The 21,193-nt window shown below is 33.9% G+C and overlaps 2 protein-coding genes across 6 annotated transcripts in view; one reads left to right on the top strand and one right to left on the bottom strand.

Moving 5' to 3' along the window:
• Positions 1-21,193, bottom strand: part of LOC149783512 (uncharacterized) — a 71,852-nt gene that overhangs the window by 23,049 nt on the left and 27,610 nt on the right. The gene's annotated exons all lie outside the window — the stretch shown is intronic.
• Positions 4,158-21,167, top strand: LOC149783514 (uncharacterized). 5 transcript variants are annotated; one of them, XR_016413615.1, is made up of 6 exons: positions 4,158-4,462; positions 7,073-7,286; positions 14,682-14,865; positions 15,688-15,813; positions 17,801-17,882; positions 21,026-21,123. XR_016413615.1 is itself a non-coding variant. In XM_089931757.1 (6 exons), the coding sequence occupies exons 4-6, from the start codon at positions 14,751-14,753 to the stop codon at positions 21,150-21,152; spliced, it is 363 nt and encodes a 120-aa protein (XP_089787883.1). In that variant the 5' UTR covers positions 4,158-4,462; positions 7,073-7,286; positions 13,089-13,198; positions 14,682-14,750; the 3' UTR covers positions 21,153-21,167. The 5 variants fall into 5 exon arrangements, 4 of the variants coding, with proteins under 4 accessions (XP_089787883.1, XP_089787881.1, XP_089787880.1 ...); XM_089931757.1 differs by lacking the exon at positions 17,801-17,882 and adding an exon at positions 13,089-13,198 and having other exon boundaries at positions 15,688-15,808; positions 21,026-21,167; XM_089931755.1 differs by having other exon boundaries at positions 15,688-15,808.

Genomic DNA, 21,193 nt, shown 5'->3' with positions numbered 1-21,193 from the left:
GCTGAGTGAATATTTCATCTGTGTTCTCTTTAGTCACATTATTTCATGCCCCTATTACAGGATTAAGCAAGAATTACGATTCAAGACCTAACTTTAAAAAAAATATTGCCTGAATCCTGTTGACAAGCGTCAACCGGAAACTTGGGTCAATCTCTCTCTCTCTCTCTCTCTCTCATGCTTCTCACATCATCATTATTATCATCATCGAAGAGGATTAAAGTTAATCTCCCGTATATTTCTCATAAAAATGTGTACAAATTAAATACGTTTGTTAAAAATAGAAACCATACTTAAAACGTTAACATTAAATTAAAATCAATACAGGAATAAGAAATATGTGTACAGAAATAAACCGGAATTTAGAACTTCATAACATTAGCGTTAAGTCAAAAGATCGTATTTATGCGAGGACTTGAATTTTATTTTTAATTTCAATAGGAATAGTATTCCATAATTTTAGACCCGATACAGCGCAAAATTTATCTAAATTGAAAGAGCGTGGTCTTAAAATAAAAGAAAACATAATGTTTGGAAAAAAAGATCGATGGCTGTCACATTAGTGTGAGATAAGGCTGATAATCAGTTACAAGGCCATGAACCGTTTTGTAGATCATGCAACATTTTCACTAAATGGTAACCATCTACGGATCAGTACACACACTTATTATATATTTTGGAAACAGTTCCATTAGTTTAACGTTGCTACCAGTTAATATCCAGCGTTATTGACTGTAGTTAAGGAATAATATTCTTCGCTACTTTGTAGTGTAAATACGTGCCTGCGCTGGACGAACTATATCTCTCTACGGTTAAATTAAAATGGCAACGGACACGTGGAACGCAGACCATGTCATAAAGCTGACAGCCGTCAGAGACTAACAGTGGCTGTAACATTTTCTACCTGACACCAGTGCTAGAGAGTCATTAGATGTAGCTCTCTTCCGAAGAAAAAAATATCTATCATCGAATGAAATAGAGAAAATTTGAACACAATTAAAGGTTTAAATTCCAAGGAGAAAAAAATAATACTTTATGTAAAAATAAAAAAAAATGGACGGCTACCAGATGTGATGTGTGTGTGTATGTGTGTGAGAGAGAGAGAAAGAGAGTTTGATGCATTGTATTAATGGACTATTCTCTTTTATTCATACAACGAACTTTCATCCGCCCTCGATGACATTGTTTTATGTTGTACGGGAAATGTAAAAAAATCCCACCAAAACACAAGCAATTAAAAAATGAATTTATATTCATTTTTTTTTAGGTATTACCAAAGTCATATGGGCCACAATACCTTGGCTATTCACCCATGACTATCACATCAGCGTCGAATACCTGAGATGGTATATTTCCGGTTCTTCCTTTCATAATTGTTTGTTCAATTTTCATTGTTATCTTCTGTAATTTTTCCTGATATCAATAATTTGTTGCGTTTCTTTGATTAGATGCCTTTAAACAAATTTAATTTCATTCATTATTGAATACATTTCACCCAACGTATGCGAGCGCTTCCATAGCACTAAAGAAAGTTGTATAGGTGCGCATTGCTCAGGCTTCATTCATGTAATGAACAAATAGTAAATTGTTCAAGAAAACGTTGAGTGCTTGGTATGCCTGTTTGGAAGTATATAACAAGGGTTATTGAATGGTTGTTTAAAATATTGGGCCCTCGTTCGTGTGGCGTAGAATGTCTTCGCAACTTCAGGCATCCTGCGTCACATGACATCAGTTCTAATATTTTTCAATACTCAGTTAATAATCTACACGTTCTAACCCATATGCAGTTTTGACTGACCATGAGCTATACTTACTAATCAACGCGCCGTTTGACTGACCAGAACACAAACCAACTAACCAATACCCTGTTTGACTGACAACCAGCAGCCGTAGCTACTGACCAGTTCCCACCCATACTAAACAACACATAGCGTTACTGACAAGCAGCAACGCTTATTAACCAATACACAGTGTTGATGATCAGCACCCATATCTAACGTCCAGTACATACATCTACTAACCAAGTCTTACTGACCAGCACCCTCATATACTAGCCAACACTCTTGCCAACTAACTAACACAGTCTTACCAGAACTCAACCTATTGACCAGCACTCATGCATACCAACCAATACACAGTGTTACTGACCAGCAGCCACACCTACAAACGAGTGTGCAAGGGTATGATATGTTCGGTGGTAAAGTAATCAGGATTAAAACCTAATTATAGACTGAAAATCACTGACTATTACCATTCAAAACACACCCTTCGACAGAATGCTGCCTCCTTGATACGTGCATATATCCGAGATATAATATATATATATATATATATATATATATATATATATATATATATATATATATATATATATAATGAAGTTGGCACACCTTACATACAGTATTTGCTGTTGAATATTTTTGATATGTCAACATATTAACATATCACTTTTTATGAATCCGACTGGTCCAAATAAAAGCATGAAATTCATTCCCAGTATGCTCATTACTTAACGGTTGCGACCGTGTTAATTGTTTTGTTTTTAACTATTATTATCAACAGTATGGAAGCCGTCTTTAAACGGACATTGGAAAAAAAAAAAAATGGTCTGCTATCAGAAAGACGAAGAGTAGAGTTTACTTATCTTGGAAGATGACTAATTTACCCTATGTGAAATACTCCGAATGGAAAACTAGAACACGCATACAAATCCATGTATATGACGCCTATACTAATCTGGGTGGCCTGACCCGAATGAACTCATACACGAATTTCCATTGGAAATCCAGTGTTGAAATACCATGTTATCGGTGTCAGATGCTTTACTGATTTGAAAGGACAGTTGCTCTTTGAATTATTTGTAAATTGGTCTGTAGCGATAGCCTTTACAGATCACTGACATCTCACCTCTGGCCACGTGGGTTCATGTCTCGGCCAATGTGAGAAAGTTTGCCAGTAGCTTTACATGGGCGGATGGTTCTTCCTGGGGATATCCAGGGCTCTTCATACACCAGATATACTGGCCGCCTTGTACAGCCTAATATTGTGCTGAAAATGGCATTAGCCCAACAACAACAACATTGACCTGTAATTTTGATTTTTACCGAAAACGGTGGTGGTTCCTTAAAAAAAAAAGTTTGACCATCCCAATCAGCCGAGTCTCTAGTTTATATACCTTACGATATCCCATAAATTCTGCAGAATTATATAGATTTCTGCCCCACCCCAAAACAAAAATCCGCCGCGGACAATCGGGTCCGCAGAGACAGCGGAACACAAAGCAAACACCGAAACGCACTTAAATTCTATCGTATATACCATACTGTTTCACTGGTTGTGTCTAATTCATAACTTTCAATTTTTAATATTAATTATGTAACAGAGACGTGTATTTTTGTTGCTGTCGAGAAAGGATGCAATTGCAAATTTTACAGGCAAGAAGTGGCGAGAAAATGCACTTTACACAGAACAGACGTGAATCTCCGTAATTATAAAACAAACATTAATTAAATTTTAAGTAAATAAAAGATCAAAGTTTAATATCAAGAATTATAAAAAAAATTTGAATCACGATTGTAGGATTATCCACATTTATCGGAACTAACTAAAATCAAGGCAATTACCGGAACAAAAATAAAACCTACCAGAGCAAACGAAAAACAATTCCAAATTTATAGTTATAGTAAATTGTTGTAGTACATTTCTAACGATTATATGTTACTTATTTTTAATATTCTGTTTCATTTTTTCCATGTAAGAATTTTATGTTTTATGGAGGTGTAAATTATTCATAATTTATAACAAGTTACCACAACGTGAATATAAAGCTGTGCAAAATTATATGTATTAAACATTCAAGACTGTTAATACAATATATAAAATAAATTGTTGTAAAAGCAATAACTGTCATATTTCATCAAAAGTTATATCTTATAAATGGTTATAAATATCTTAATTCACAGCGACTTTTTAAATCTCTGCTTATATACATTTTACGCAGACAATCCTAACAAATGTACATTAGATTTAATCTTAAAGATTACATAAAATAAAGATGTTTGTCTATTACAGTTGTATAAGTTGGTCAGGAGACCAGTCTACGCAAAACTCTGGATGACCCGGAAGTTAACCCTAGCGAGGTCACATTCATGAGATTTAGGTATCAAAGTACCAAACAGGCCCACAGGAGTTCGTTACAAAGAAAATTTGGAGTATCTGTCCTTGGATCAAGTGATAGTAGGTTCTAACCTGTAATAATGTTATATTGTTACAGGTTAGAATCCCCATCCTTTGATTCATGGACGGATACTCCAAATTTTCTTTGTAACGAACCCCTGTGGTTTTAGGCAGCAATGTTATATCGTCAATTTGACCATGACAGAACCAAGTACTCCAGTGCAGTTTTTTTTTTGAGAGATAACTCTGCTGGAACTAGACGTGTGTAAGAGTTATCTAGACACAACAGGCACATTTTAAGTCATGTGTACGATATTTAAAAAAAAGAAAAAAGAAAACAAACATAAATACAAAATGTCATCTGAATTAACATCATCTCACATGTTGCCAATATACTCTCCTTTTTTAAAGCCTAACAGAAAGTACAACTCTACATAATGCACCAATCACAGCTGGTTTTGTTGTTTACCAATAGCGTAAGGTCTAAGCACCTGGACTTGCGCAATTTGTACCGTTATACCTATAGTACAATACCACAATACACGGAGCAGTGACAGCGAGGAAAACAATCGCCGATTACAGGTTCAGAACAAAATATGACAGTTGCATAACGGGTGCAGATATTTATAACATTGCAGTTGGTTCCATTCGCTGTCGACAAATGTCACTGCTGATTGTTCATAAAATCATGTTAATAACAACGGGAGGGGCGGCGGAAGAAACACTGCTGTAAACGTGCTAAATCCCCACTTACCTTCTGCTTAATAGAAATATAAATTGCAATACAAATCTATTATGGCTCGGATTAAAAAGTAAACAAACAAAAAAAAAAAATTGACAAAAGACAACCCTTTCAGCAAAATTTGTTTTCTATATTTTAATAACTGCTGAAGACCGTGTACTATAGACTAATTCAGGCTGCTTTTTTTAGCACATAGGAGGAGATATTTTGTTTAGCTGTGTGCTTAGATCATGTACAATTTCCACAATTACAATAGCCAAAGAAATTTTAGCCACAGTACATGAAAGTAACATAGAGGTATACCAACATTCTATCCACAGTGCATACTGCAAATGGAAATAACTTCACTTTGTACCGGTCCCTCTTGCAGAAATCCATAATCGCTGTAGAGTGTCCCCTAAGGGAATTGGTTATACTTATTTAGGTTTTGAAAAAATATTTATGTCTGAGGTCAGCCACAGAATAAAAGAAAACTGTCATTGCCTTGCACTGTTGCAGGTAAAATCAGTTTACATATTTTCCCAAGCCTCAGTTTAGAAACAGGTTTAGCACATCTTTAGACTGGAATGGAATTTTACCAGTTTGCTTAATTGGGTACTGTTGCTAAAGGATTTGCACAATTCAATACACATGGTCCTTAGAAATATGCATTTGAATGATAAATCAAATTAGTGCTCCAGTATTAATGTAATGGGATATGTAACAGGTCAGACATCAAATTTGTAATAGTAAAGTCCATTACAAAATGTTGCTAAAATTACATTTTTTTTTTTTTTACATACTGCACTCTCTCAATATAACATTGTCTATGGGAGTCAAACAATATACCAACTTAAAGCAAGACTGCCTTAGGATGAACTACTTGATACAGCACACCCTCATTATAACACTGTCTATGGGAGTTAGTATGCCACATTAAAGTGAGACTGCCTCATAAAGAAGTACATCATACAGCAGTCTTGTTATAACACTGTCTATGGGTGTCACACAGGATACCACCTTAAAGCAAGACAATCTTATAATGAAGTACTTGATACAACACTCTCTCATTATAACTCTATCCATAGGAGTCACACTCTAAGCCAGATTAAAGTGAGACTGCCCTATAATGAAGTTCTTGATACAGCACTCTATCATCATAACACATCCAATGGGAGTCACACAGTATACCACCTAAAAGTGAGACTGCCTTATATTGGAGTACTTGATAAATATAATTTACTTCTACTTAATAAAATGGGGTTCATAACCATACCTGCTTTATAAAGGACCAATATATAAAGAAGAGCATTATAGCAAGGAAGTTGATAATGCTCTCGTTTGGTGATTGGGATATGTACTAATTATTCTATTTTTTTTAAAAATAGTACTTTATCTATAAAAAAGGTCTTTATTGTTCTTTCTCTCTCTCACTTTCTGTATCTATCTATCTATCTCTCTCTCTCTCTCTCTCTATATATATATATAATTACAGTTTTATGATTTTATTGAAATTTCAGCAATGTTGTACCCACATGCTTTGTCACACTGAAGTTAGACAAAAATTTCAGCAATGTTGTACTCATTTGATTTGTCACAATGAAGTTAGACAAAAATTTCAGCAATGTTGTACTCACTTACTTTGTCACACTGAAGTTAGACAAAATTTCAGCAATGTTGTACTCACTTTGTCACACTGAAGTTAGACAAAATTTCGCAATGTTGTACTCACTTAATTTGTCACACTGAAGTTAAACTAACATTTCAGCAATGTTGTACTCACTTGCTTTGTCATGCTGAAGTTAAACTAACATTTCAGCAATTTTGTACTCATTTGTCACACTGAAGTTAAACTAACATTTCAGCAATGTTGTACTCACTTGCTTTGTCATGCTGAAGTTAAACTAACATTTCAGCAATTTTGTACTCATTTGATTTGTCACAATGAAGTTAGACAAAAATTTCAGCAATGTTGTACTCACTTACTTTGTCACACTGAAGTTAGACTAGCATTTCAGCAATGTTGTACTCACTTGCTTTGTCAAACTGAAGTTAGGCTAAGATTGTATCCTATTTATATACATGTACTTGGTTTTTGACTTATGATTATGAAGAATTTAATTATTTTGGTTTCATTCAGTATTGATTTGCTCTTTAATTGTTTTTATTTTCTTTCAGCATGGAAATCCTGAAAATATGAGTTAAATGATCACAGCTTCCAAGAGATGGTCTTGGACAGGAAGAAAAATAGAAGGTAGAATTCTTTGCTCTAGGGTACAGCCATTGTAAGAACCTCACTCCACAATGAGCACTGTGGAAATGTTGGAATGCTTGGTGATTAGGATGCCATAGCCAATATCAGTATTGAGAAAGTGCCACCTCAAAGAAAATGGTAAGATTTTACTATGATAAAATTGTATAAAATTATATAAAATTAGTTGGCATTATTGTTCAAGTGTTGGTTGCAGATATATTAGGAACCATTTAAATATGGTAATTAACAGATACATACAAAACTCCCTTGATAAATCGCGCCCTGATAACTTGCGAACCCTCTTATAATGTGGGGTCAGGAGTGGATCCCATGTTTGTAAACCAGAAAATACCCCCAAAATTGATCCCTATTTGTTGAACGTGAAGAAAATCGCAATCTAAATTGATAATGGAAACGTTGATATATCGCTCGTTTTATTGTCGAAAACAGTAGATAGGATGTGGAAATTTTAATCAACATCATGAAATATCAAATTTAAAATTAGGTCATGTAATTTTTTAAAATTTTCTTTCCAAACGACCTTCAAAGTACGCCGCAATTAGTGATATGTAAGGAAATTTCAATCAAAGAGAATGTCACTTATGCCGAGTCGAGGCAGTACTTTAATAAATAAATACAAATTAAATACTTTTTTATCAATTGAAATTCATGTTCTAGTTCTATCTTTTAGTTCCTTTTAAGTGTAATCATCATAAATGCAATGTGTTCTCTTGTAATTAAATGTAAAACATGTCGATCTACCGTAACAGCTATGTCCGCGAGCATTTTTCTGAGAACATATTTAAGTGCAGACCGTGTTTTGATAACTGACTTCAGGAAGTATCTGTTGTATTGTTCCAATGAATTAAGAGCTGGCCTCCTTGGTATTATCACGATAATTTTGTCTTTTGAATAAAATAAAGGAGGTGGAATAAAAGAAGAGTTAAAAGGCACGAAAATCCTACAAACTTAAAATCTAGCTTCCCCGGTCGTATGTCGGGTGAACTCACTTCATTTGGTCAGTCGAACACTGTTATAAATGTTATTGTGTATGTAACATAAACTACGTTAAATTAACCGAGTCTTTCATAACTGTGATCAAAGATAGCAAGGCAGTCAAGCAAAATGAATACTTCATAAAATAAAGAGCTTGATTTCACAGATATGGACCATTGTGGGGAAGCGAGTTTCAGAGACGTTTTGAACTGGCACTTTGATATATCCTCACAGATGATAAGAACTTTCATTATTACTTCCGATGTGATCACAACACCAATATTGTACTAATTGAACAATACAAAAATTGAGTTTGACGTAGATGATTGTCTGATGAAATAAATGTCGCATGTTTCTGAAAAAAAAACGAATCTTGTTTGGTGGTGTAACAACAGTTAGTCTAGTTTCCTGCTCTGGGACTCCCGATTTGGCTGGTTGGTATTAAACACCACTATGATAACCAGACTCATCACAAAAACAAAAAACAGTGACGTAATACACAGATTTTTCGCATACACGTGATGGTTGTTGAAACCATTTGGAACGATCTTTTACATGATGAAAATTTTGAAAATAAATGTTACTTAAATAGAATAACAGAAACTTCATTAGAAAAAGCGCAATATTAAAAATTATTATCGACATGATTGTAAAATGAGGATTCAGTCATTAAACAGCCCAGTTCCCTACCTCCCTCCCATGGTTTTCTCGATGTCAAAGCTAATATTTTCAATTTGTGGGGGTTTCTATGCAACTCGTGCCCTCGCTTATAGTGCGGTATATGTTTGTGGACCCCGTTGTGCGGGAGTTATTGAGGGAGAGGCGTACCTGTTTCTGCCTAATTTATGAATATGATAATTATCAGGCACATGTACTCTTAACTGTTTCAGAATAGTTCATGAATATGATATGAATGTGAAAATTATCAGGTACATGTCTGTTTTAAATTCTGCCAAGTTACTTTTGATTGACTTTATTGATTGAAATCATAGAAATTCATATATACATATTTCAAAATATGATTCTATAGAAATTCATGCACACATTTTTCAAAGCCATGGTTGTTTAGGAAATATGAGAGATGTACTGACAACATGTCCTGTCCTTGTAATGTATACGATAATGTATTGACAACTTGACTGGTCCTAGTAAGACATAGTATAATGTACTAACAACTTGGCTGATCCTTGTAAGACAGTATAATGTACTGACAGCTTAGCTGGTCCTTATAAAACAAGATAATGTACTAACACTTGGCTGGTCTTTGTAAGATATAACATAATGTATTGACAACTTGACTGGCCCTTGTAAGACATGCTATAATATACTGACAACTTGGCTGGTCCTTGTATGATATAAGTTAATGTACTGACAACTTGCCTGGTCCTTGTTAGATATAAGAAATTTTAGTAAATCTAGCAAGGAAAAACAGTTAATAATATTTCTGGGATATCTGATAACATGTATTACGTTGTATGAAAAAATACAACTCTAGCATGTTGATATCTCAGTTGAAATTTTGTATGCCTTAGGCATATTAGTCGAGGTTGAAATTTGTACGCCCTAGGCATATCAGTGAAGGTTGAAATTGTATGTCCTTGGCATATCAATGGAGGTAGAAATATTTATGCCTTAGGCATATCAGTGGAGGTTGAAATTTGTATGCCCTAGGCAGCAGTGGAGGTTGACATTTGTAAGCTCTAGGCATGTTAATGTAGGTTGAAATTTGTATGCCCAAGGCATCAGTGGAGGTTGAAATTTTTAAGCCCTTGGCATATCAGTGAAGGTTGAAATTGTATGTCCTAGGCATCACTGGAGGTTGAAATTTGTATGCCCACAGCATCAATGGAGGTTGAAATTTGTATGCCCTAGGCATATCATTGGAGGTTGATTTTTGTATGTGCTAGGCATATCAATGGTGGTGGCATATTGTGTTGCGTGTCTCCTGCCATCCCTTCACATTATGTTGTGTCTGGGACAAATTTTGTTTCTGCTCAATAACTTTTGAATTACTTGCTGGGAAAATATACACTTTTGGTATGATGCTTGACATTAACAAGACCTAGGTGTAGTTTGATTTTCACCAACATCGGGCAAACGTTGATAGTTCTTGCCCATTTTTCATGTAGAACTTTGCCATTCACTTTATTTTCTGCTGAGTTCCATTTGACAGACTTGATAGATTGAAGTCATAATTGGTGTGTGGATTTACATTAAGATGACATGGGACTAGCTTGATTTTCACCATTTTTAGACAAAATGTTACCAACTTGTAGTTCCTGTTTGATTTAGAATATTGCCCTTAAATTTACACTTGGTAACTTTTGAAGCACTTTATGGATTGCAGTCAAATTGGGTATGAGGCTTTATACTAAGACCTAGGACAAGCCTTCCTGTCGCCAGTTTATGCTAAAGGAGAACAGAGTTATGGCCCTTGCTGAACTTAGTTCTTTGCTTCTCAAGTTCCACCAAAAATTGTAAGCACTTTATTAATTGAAACTAAATTTGGTATGAGGCTTTATATAATAGAGTTATTGCCCCTGTATGAATTAGAACTTTGCCTTTAACTTCCACTTAGTAACATATAGAAGAATTTGATTAATTTAAACTAAATTTGGTATGAGGCCTAATTAAGAAACCATGTCATGTCTGAGTTTTACTATTTTACAGCGAAAGATCAAGGTCCTTGTTCACTTGAAAATTTACTCTTTAATTGAATTATAGTTCATGGTTACTTAGTCCTTTTATCTTTTTTGGTTTTAAATTTAGGCATTCTACAAATGTTTTGTTTTTCCCAGTCTATAATTCTAAAACTTATGCCAAGAAAAGGTTGTCAATGTAATTGTCAGTGGCAACAAGTGCTGTGGAGAGTCATGATGTCACCTTTATATTAAATTCACATTGTATATTGTGGATTATGCTGGTGGACATTTTTTATTCATTTTACTAAAGAGAGATTCTTACATTCACAGACACATTGTACTTTGACATTCCACCAGTCAAAAGGAGTGTTATATTCACAGGCGTATTGTACTTTGACATTCCTCTAATCAAAAGGAGTCTTATATTCAAAGAGGTATTATAAATTGAAGATTCTGTAAAGAAGCAATAGTAAGAGATAAATCATGGTTTCCAGTGGTTATGCATTTCCTCTTTTTGATTCAGGCATCCTAGAAATAATTTGTATTTCCATGTTTATAATTCTGAAAAATATGCCAAGAAAAGGTTGAAAATGTATTTGTTAATTGCAACAAGTTATGGACAGTCATGATGTTAGTCATGCAAGTTTCTCATTGTATATTGTGGATCATACTACTAGATATTTTGTTTAGTTTACCAAGCAGAAAGATTGTTACATTCAAAAATATGTAAAACTTTTGACATTCCACCAGTCATACTGTACTTTTGAGATTACACCAATCGAAGAGTGTTACATTTAGAGATGTATTATAATTTGTTTTGTTATGTTTTTGACTGCCAGTCTGAAATTCATAACAACAACCTCCAACTTATGAAAAGTATACGAGAAAAATGTTCAAGAAACGATGCCGGGGTCAATGCTTTGCCTCTGCATGATACCCTGAGAATAAAATAGCTGAAGAATAGTTTTGATAAAGAATATTTATTGTTTATTTTACTTCCCCAAAATATAATTGTAATTCAGTCCTACAAGAGTTTCAGAACATTTGTGAAAAATATTACACTGCCTAAACTCAGTGAAAGAACATTTTAAATTTCTTCCTTTTTCTTATTTTAATGTAATATATTCCTGTTAATTGAGTTACTCTGGCTTTGTCTTTTTTGTCCTGGTATGCTAATATTCATGGCAAGATACTAACTTAGTTGGTAGGGGTCAGACTTGTAATCCAGGGGTCATGGGTTTGATACCAGCCCAAGCCAACCAGGTCTGTTGACTCTGTGTGCCATTGGAAAAGGGTCTATTTCAAAACAGAATAAAAAAGGATTGTTGCAAAATTGAAACAACTATACTTTGAGCTGTGTCTCTGGTGTAGGCATCGTTAAAGATGACTAAACTACAACTCTGTCATTTCAATTTGTGAGTTTTGGTTCCATATATTTCGTCATGGAATGTTACTTCTGTTTCAGCTCAACCAAAAAAATGTAGATGAGACAAAACAACTCCTATCATTTGCATTATTTTCGAATGTAAGATCTTTTTTAGGAAATTATTGTATTTACTATTAAGCACTTCCTCTACTTACTTTCAAACTGAAATGCATGTTGTGAATGTGAAGTGTTAGGTCACTTTCAGATATTACTTGTTTTTAATATTAATGGGTGTAAACAGTGTTTTCTGACATGTTTGTGAGCTATGTCATTTCGAGATATTTTGATAAAAAAAGTATTTGGCCCTAATCATTTGCAGTACTTGATGATGCCATAAGTTTCATTGTGGAGAAATTACCTCAGGTACGTTTTAGTCCATTTTCAAGAACCAAAGTGTAGAACTGCCATCTTTCTAAAAGCAACTGCAAAAGTTTCTTACAGTTACCTACTTGAGTATAAATTCTTTTGTATACTGAAAATTAGTTATTAAATTCTTTCAAAACTTTATGAATGGGATTTAATATTACAACATTTTACAGATATTTAAGGTAAATTTTGTCTTCTTAAATTGGCTCATTGTTGACAAGGAAAAGATGTTTCCTATTGCACTGGTTTTAAAATTAGGGTTGGCAGGTAGTTTTAAAAAAAACTTCATATATATTATGATGATTAATATAAATAATGTACTAAGCACTTCAAGTGCTGGGCAGAACCATCTCAGTGAGATGCATACATTAGTTTGGGGGATTTAAATTTTTTTTTACCCTGGTGAGTCAGCAACAAAAAACAAGGATGGTCTACCGAATGAAAACCCACATATTCTTTTGACCTTTAGAGGAAAAAAACCCATTAAGTTTATTTAAACTATCCTGACAGGAATTAGTTCAAGATACACCTGTTGTTCTGGCTGAAAGACGAACTGGTGTAATTCTAGCAACATAATTGGATGTCCAGAACTTACAAAAACATATGGTGGTTATACAAAGGTCAGATTTTACACTTAGTTATCAGTGTGTAAGAAATAATTTCATCTTCAAGGTGCTTGATAGATATTCTGAAATGCTTTGAATAGTGACTTGTAAATTCATAATGTAGAACTAATGTTTCCAAAATGACTTTTCTCATTTTAGACCATTGTTTTCCTTATTACTTGATCACTAGTAACTTCTAAATGTCCAGTCACATGTTTCTCCTATATTTAGCAGGTACAAGACTACTCAGTAACAAATTCTTTTCATCTGCTAAATTAGTAAAGTAAATGGTTCCAATATCATATAATGGTTTCGACTATTATCAAGAAAGATCGTTTCAGATGCAGTAAGATGTAAGGATTTAAAGGTGACGTGTTGGATTTCTATACAATAAAATATAAAAAGAATTCACATGGCTTATGTTAACATTATTCATATGACACATCAATTCATTGAAATATGACATTTTGGCCAGCATTCTCGGGAAACAATATAGCAAAGAAAGCTTTATTGCTTTCAGGAGAAACTGAAAGTGGATGAAACCTCCATCTAAATTTTAAAACTGCCAAAAAGCTGGACATGACTATTAGAAGTGACGTGCAGCTTTTACATGTCCCGCCATTTCAACTCTGTCCAAATCCCATGAGAACAGTGTCATTATGTGGGATTGATTTTATATAAGTGGACAGGCCCTACTCATTTAATAAAACTATTTCATAAATGTGACAGATGTTTACCCATAATCTGAGTATTAATGGTAAAAGTGCACAATTATTGGTTTTGGCAGTAACGAATCGTGTTTTGAAACAATATTAGAAATCAGTATGGAATCATGTTTTGAAATTTTGTTGGTAAACAATATGGAATAATGTTTTGAAATTATATCTGTGCTAATGTGGAATGTTTTTTTATGTATGGTACATGTCTTCTGTGTGTTTACAAATTCTAATTAACAGAAAATCTCTTAATAATTTACTGACCTTGATGTGTCACTTACATACTGTTACACTGTTCTCTATGTACACTCAACAAAAAGAGATAAAGACAACTTTTATTAACATAATTGCTTGATATTCCTGGGTTTGATTAAGAACAAAAACTCAATCCCAAATAAGGACCAGAGGTTTTGCTGTGCTTTTATTGGCTAACTTTTGAGTATGAGATTTGAAGCAATGAAAACATTAAATAAATTTGGGTTTGGTGTTTCCTGTATTTTGTTGGTTGACTTTTTATTTGTTAACATTTATTTACCGACCTTTAATTTACATGGTTACTCTTAAACTTATGTGTAACTCTGATGTGGCAATGGCCAGTATGTATTAAAATGTAGAGTGTCTTGTGAATCTAATTGTTTTGGATGATAATTTCAACCAGTTCCAGTTGGAAAACATTGATTGGCAGATGTAGTGCTCAGTTAATTTATAGTGTATGTAGAATAGTAAATTTTCAGAAATTTAACGCATATGATAGTGAAAATTTTCATTTGAAATCATTTCAGTCCCAGATTGAGGCAAACATTGGAAGAATTTCTGATTTTAGCAAAGCTGCTAAAACAAAAATATTTAGAATGTTGTACAGCTTCGATGAATATATTGGCAAGACGCTAACTGGGGCAAAAGCAAGTAACAAGTATACAGCCAGGCCACCTCTGCAAGACCAGTCCAGAATTCAAATAATTTATGGTATATTTTAAATTATTAACCATGCGTTGTAAACTTTGTTAACCTATGACAAATTATAAGCCAAATGGTAACAAAAAACTTATAAACTAAGGCTGGAACATTAATGGGAAATTTAAACATGTACACAAATACTACTTGAAACATTATAGTGTAGACAGGCGATATTGAAATGGACAGTGTAAATCAACTTTCATTTTAAATGGTATAATCACTACTCTATGTATATGGTAGTCAATTTGTGTGTGTGTGATTAAGGTGTTAACATAGCTTTAAAAAAATTTCAGTCATATCACTAGGATGTCTGCAGTGTGGCAGTTTATAGCGATGTCTAGCATTGGGATATCATGCCACAGACATGTAGCATAATGACTCCCACCACCCAGTCAAATTATCCTGACACCAGACCAGCCAGTCCTAGCACTAACCTCTTAATGCTGAGCGCCAAGCGAGGCAGCTACTAGTACCATTTTTAATAAGTCTTTGGTATGACTGCTGGGGGTTTAAACCTGCGACCTCCTGCACCTGTGGCAGTCGCTCTAACCACTTAGGCCACACGAGCAGTTAGGTAGCCAGTTTAATTTGTGATGGAAACCCCAGGTTTTCAAGTGTATTAAATTAGTCATCAATCCAAGTGCCACATTAGAATTATCAACATGGGATTTTAAAAGTACTGTAATTGTATGAAATGTTTCAGGCATAACTCTCTCTCTCTCTCTCTCTCTCTCTCTCTCTCTCTCTCAGTATATATACATATATGGGATTGAACAAAATTTGAAATCTTGGAGGATTCTTTTGATTAATATACATTAATTTGTATTTCAGAAATCATCAAAGAGATGTATAACATTGGAGAGGTGATGGCGAGGCAGAAGCTTTGTGACTTGGTTAAACCCTCGAGAGTATCATCACTTCCACAGACTGAAAAACAGAAAAAATCAGAAATGTGGGGTATAAGAACTATGAAAAAACTTGCATGACAAATTTAAAAAAGAACTATTAAAATTGAGATAGAAATGAACGTGAATTTCTGTTATTTTTTTTTGTTAAGATTGCTTCAGAATAAATTCAAACTATAACTAGAGGAGGAGTACATATTTCTAGAAACTTGGATGATGTAAGGGTCCAGTAATATGGATGTTATGACACACCAGTAGAAGTGTAATGACATTTATTAAAACTAATAAGCCATTTGATCCAATGCACAACCTATTAAGCTACCAATGACAAGTTATAGTTTTTAATTTTTCTTTCCTTGTTCAAAAGTTATTAAACACCTCAGTCAATATAAGAAGTTGGCTGGAGTAATTTGGAGCATGTTCCTCTTGAAATTATCATCAAATGAAAGTTGCATCTCTGTTAAAATCTCTTGTTTTCATGAAAATATTCAGTGATTTTCAGCTAAAGTTTAGTGTTGTCCAGTGTTTTCCATGCTAGAATTGTCCAAGGTTTTCCAGCCTACCCTGAACGAATTCTGGAATATTAGTCCAAATACTCTAGCATTTTCCATTCTAGAATTGTCCAGCATTTTCCATGCTAGATTTGTCCAGGGTTTTCCAGCCTACCCTGGACATAGTCTGTGTAACAAGATAACTGGGTTAGATTTCGGATTTATAACAGAACACTTTTGATGGTGATACAAATACAATGTTTAATGATGAATGACTTGAATAAGAAAAGAATTATGATTAATACATGCGTGTATAAGATCCAAATATTGGACAAATTACCATAATCTGCACGAACCTAATAATGCAACAAATAAAAATATAAATAAATGTCCTTACACAGTACAAGGACAAAGGTGAATGATTCACAGTAATTTCACACGATGAAAAGAATGATGTGTTTTACTCAAATAGTAAAAATGAAATAGTGAAAAATGATGTATTTTACTCAGATAGTAAAATGATGAAAACAAAGGGACAGATATCATATGAAATGTCTTTACAATCCCGATAAGAATCCTACAGTACTAAATGTTTCTGAAAATGCAACTTTATATTGCTAATATAAATCTCTTGCTAAGCCACAAAAAAGAATAGAAAATATTTGCATTATACTACATAAGCCAAAGCTACATAGAAAATATACAAAAATAATGGTGGTAGTACAATATTTATAACTTATACACAAAAAGTAGTAAATAACTCACTACTCTACAGCTGAAGATGTTTAAGTCTTTAAAGTAGACTGCTCACTGACAAGACGTTCTTTAATGTGAAGATTTGTCTTACGGTGAGGCATTTATACACAGATGATGCAGCCATACATCATCTGAGCACTGGAAGTATTTGATTTTTCCCATCGAAAGCACTTTGCATGTGCGGCATAGGATGACCCAAACTCACTGTTTCAAAATATTGTACAATATACATAAATCACCCTTGGGTATCGTTGTACACAAAAAATGAAACCCGAGTACATGTATTTAATAAATAAAGGGATTTATACAATTCTGTGACAGCCTGGAACATTAGTCCAAATACTCCAGCATTTTTCATGCTAGAATTGTCCAGGGTTATCCAGCCTACCCTGGACATAGCCTGGAATATTAGTCCAAATACTCCAAAATTTTCCATGCTATAATTTTCCAGCGTTTTCCATTATTTCGCATGGAATTCGATAGAAAATCTACAGCAGGGTACTTAGCTCCTTTTTTCTCAGTATGGTATTTTCAATAATAAGTTTAAAGATAACAGACTTTAAAGTCACAAGCAAGATTTTAAGTCCCCAAGAAAATGGTGTGTGATATCAAACCATGTTAAGTAAGGAAAAAATGAAACAAAATAAATAGAGCAAAAGACTTAAATTAGTTACTGGTTGTTTAACGAACAAAAAATAGAAACCTTTTCAAGATGTTTTATATGATTTATTAGCATTTTTCTCTCACGCTGAAGCTCTTACGTACTCTCTCTCTCCCTCCCTCTCTGTACAGATGGCTGTTGACAGAAGTAGGTGTAAAACCAGCTTGTGAACACAGTGCTAGAGTTAGAGTACACAGATGGCTGTTGACAGAAGTAGGTGTACAGCCAGCTTTTAAACATAGTGCTAGAGTTAGAGTACACAGATGGCAGTTGACAGAAGTAGGTGTACAGCCAGCTTTTGCACAGTGCTAGAGTTAGAGTACACAGATGGCTGTTGACAGAAGTAGGTGTGCAACCAGCTTTTGAACACAGTTTTAGAGTTAGAAAATGCAAATGGCTGTTGATAGAAGTAGGTGTATAGCCAGTTTTTGAACACAGTGCTTGAGTTAGAATACACATATGGATGTTGACAGAAGTAGATTACAGCCAGCTTTTTTAATACAGTTTTAGAGCTAGAGCTAGAAAATGCAAATGGCTGTTGACAGAAGTAGGTCTACAGCCAGCTTTCGAACACAGATTAGAGTATTTGGATATCCAGTAATTTACCATAATGCAGTTATGAATCAGAACCAAATTCTCTGCTGTTTATGAAATTTTAGAACATTTAAATTTTTACTGGGTTATTGTAATGTCTGTGGAGGTATGTTAAGACATAGGCATAACTTTTCAGGTGGTGACAGAGACAGATGTTTGTTGGTATTTAAATGAAGATAAGCACATGAAGGAGTATTCAGATATAGTAAGATTAGTGTTTGCCAGAACATCAGTTCATGAATGACTATGACTATTTAGAGTTAGTAAGATTGGTGTTTGACAGAACATCAGTACATGAAGAAGTATTTATGACTATTTAGATTTTAGTAAGAGTGCTGTTTGAAAAAACATCAGTACATGAAGGACTATGACTATTTAGATTTAGTAAGATTGGTGTTTGACAGAACATCAGTACTTGAAGGAGAATTTATGACTATTTAGATTTTAGTAAGATTGCTGTTTGACAGAACATCAGTACATGAAGGACTATTTATGACTATTTAGATTTAGTAAGATTGCTGTGTGACAGAACACCAGCATGAAAGACTATTTAGATTTAATTAAGATTAGTAAAACAGTAACATACTGTTAGAGTTAGAGGATTAGTAAGATTGATGTTTGAAAGAACTTCAGCACATGAAGGGCTATTAAGTTTCAAGGCAAGGCAATCAGTGCACCTTGCCACAAGACACACCACAGCAGCCAACTTGTTCTAGCCAGGATTTGACAAAACAACTTATTGTTAGTGAGTGTGACTTTCTAACCAATAAGTCATTGCTGATTATGCTGTTATATGTATTCTAGAAAGTTTGGTAAAAGGATATTATTTTCAGGAAGCCTCTATTAAGTAGATGAGAGCAAATGTACTACACCTACCATTATCCTTGGCACATATAAAAGCATATTCTTTTGTACAGCCTCACTGCATCTCAACTGTTCTTTCTCCCTGGATCCAGTGCAACATTTTTTGAGTGGATTTCATAACCTATAAATGAGATCAAGGGAGCTAATTTTGAACATGTAGATTATACAATGTATGTAAATTCTTGCCAGGTTTTTTGCTGCTTATGGTCTGCCAATAGTCCTGATATATCACATTGACTAATTCACAAGCCCCAGAATAATATTTAAATCCAATGAGCACTTTGTAAATTTATTGAATAATTGTAACAAATGTTTCCTCCAAAATAATATCTAAACACATCATTAAATACATATGTAGACTGATGTTACAACAAGATCATGGAAAATAAGAATGAAATAATTGTCCAGCTCTAGCTGCTTATGAACACGCATAAGGGGTGAAAATATATTTTGCTTCTCCTTTCTATGTGACTAAAATTGTCCAGCTCCAACTACATGTACTTTGATATAAGCATAAGGGGGTGAAAACACCTTTGCTGCTGCTAGCTATGTGACTGTTTGTAAATATCCCACATTGTAAAAGAACCCACCTGACCTGACCCATCCAATATGAAGTCAAAGACCCCACCTGTCTGACATATCCAATGTTAAAACATAAAACTTGTAAACAGGATTTATTATTAAAAATATTATTAATGATTGTAAACATCTGGATCTATAATTGGATTGAAAAAGTACTTGCTGTGAATTCACATTTATTCATAGTGTCCCAACTTTTGACCGGAATGCAAAGCAGTTGTTGGTTATGGATTGATGTTACCTGTCTCACTGTTTGTTTGTCTGTAACTCTGTCATGAACACTCCGGTTAAGGATTGCATTTAAGTCAAATTTTCTGATGTGATGTTTCTTCATGGTTGCACACATTGGTATTTAGATGTGTCATGTGAAATGCTATGACTTTCAATGAAAATTAAGTTACTTTTGACATATTTCGTGGTCAAAGGATATTGCTTAACTTCTGCATTTTACTGATTTTCTCCAACAGTATTTCCTGTGGAGTGATATAACTTAGTAAGTAATTTTATTTTACAGTAAGTAGTACTACATCCATAGTTAACATTTTAATCCACTGTGACCAGTAGTTCATGGTTCAGTAATTTGTGCTTATCTTGGGTTGATATTCAGTTTCTTTAGTTTATGGTTTGTGTTGGTATCGTTTTTCTCAGGTACCATAGCTAGAATCACACAAGCTGATATTTTGTGTCTGTTGATGGTTCAGAGGAACCATAAATATACAGTGATTGGTACCTCATGGATAAAAATTAATTTATAATATTTGTTGTTTCTTGTTGTAGATTATTCGATACCATAAATCATGAATCAAAGACCAAAGAATAAATACACATTGATTGAGAGACAAAGATCATGTTCACTATTCCTGAATTTAAGTTTTGATTGTTGCCAAACCAAGTAGAATTCATACACATGCAAATACATAAATTGACTGATGTTAATATATTATGCCTGTGTGCTTTGCATATTCCGTGCACAGTTCAATTGCCAGTACAGTTGTTATCCTATCATATAGAATGTAGCTGGCAGTGTTGTTCATTTTTTAATCCTATCATTGGTTTTTTTATATACAAATTATTCATTTAAAATGGGTGAGCAGTGTAGATTCTATATGTAGATGTAATTGTGTACCAGAAGTGCTGAGTAAACTCTGTCTAGGCAGTTTGGCACAAATCGCCCACAAGAATGAAGGCCTTTTATAATTGGAGATTGGATTAACAGACTAAAGTGTCAAAGAAATACTTGTAGATACAACTTTAAGGGTTTTAATTCTAGCTTATACAAAGTGATTGGAATTCATAACCTGCTTCATTCTTTATTTCAGTGACCTTTTTTATGGAAGAAGCTCCACTGTTCCTATCATGGAAACTCAGCTACCAAAAATAGAAGCTAAGAAAAGATGGCTGTGTAAATGGTTTTGTACCATCATGGAAATTATTATTTTAGACTAATGGCAATATATATGCACCACTTCAAATTATGATTTTTTTTA

Source organism: Sinohyriopsis cumingii, chromosome 14, assembly GCF_028554795.1.
Source record: "Sinohyriopsis cumingii isolate HCF-2022 chromosome 14, ASM2855479v2, whole genome shotgun sequence".
Taxonomy (NCBI): Eukaryota; Metazoa; Mollusca; class Bivalvia; order Unionida; family Unionidae; genus Sinohyriopsis; species Sinohyriopsis cumingii.
The sequence above is the reverse complement of the archived record's forward strand: the minus strand, read 5'-3'. Positions and strand labels throughout refer to the sequence as shown.

Coding starts and splice junctions, on each gene's coding strand:
- LOC149783514 (XM_089931754.1), top strand. Junction 14,866..15,687: donor CAGAATTCAAATAATTTATG/GTATATTTTAAA, acceptor TTTGTATTTCAG/AAATCATCAAAGAGATGTAT. Junction 15,809..21,025: donor AAACAGAAAAAATCAGAAAT/GTGGGGTATAAG, acceptor TCTTTATTTCAG/TGACCTTTTTTATGGAAGAA.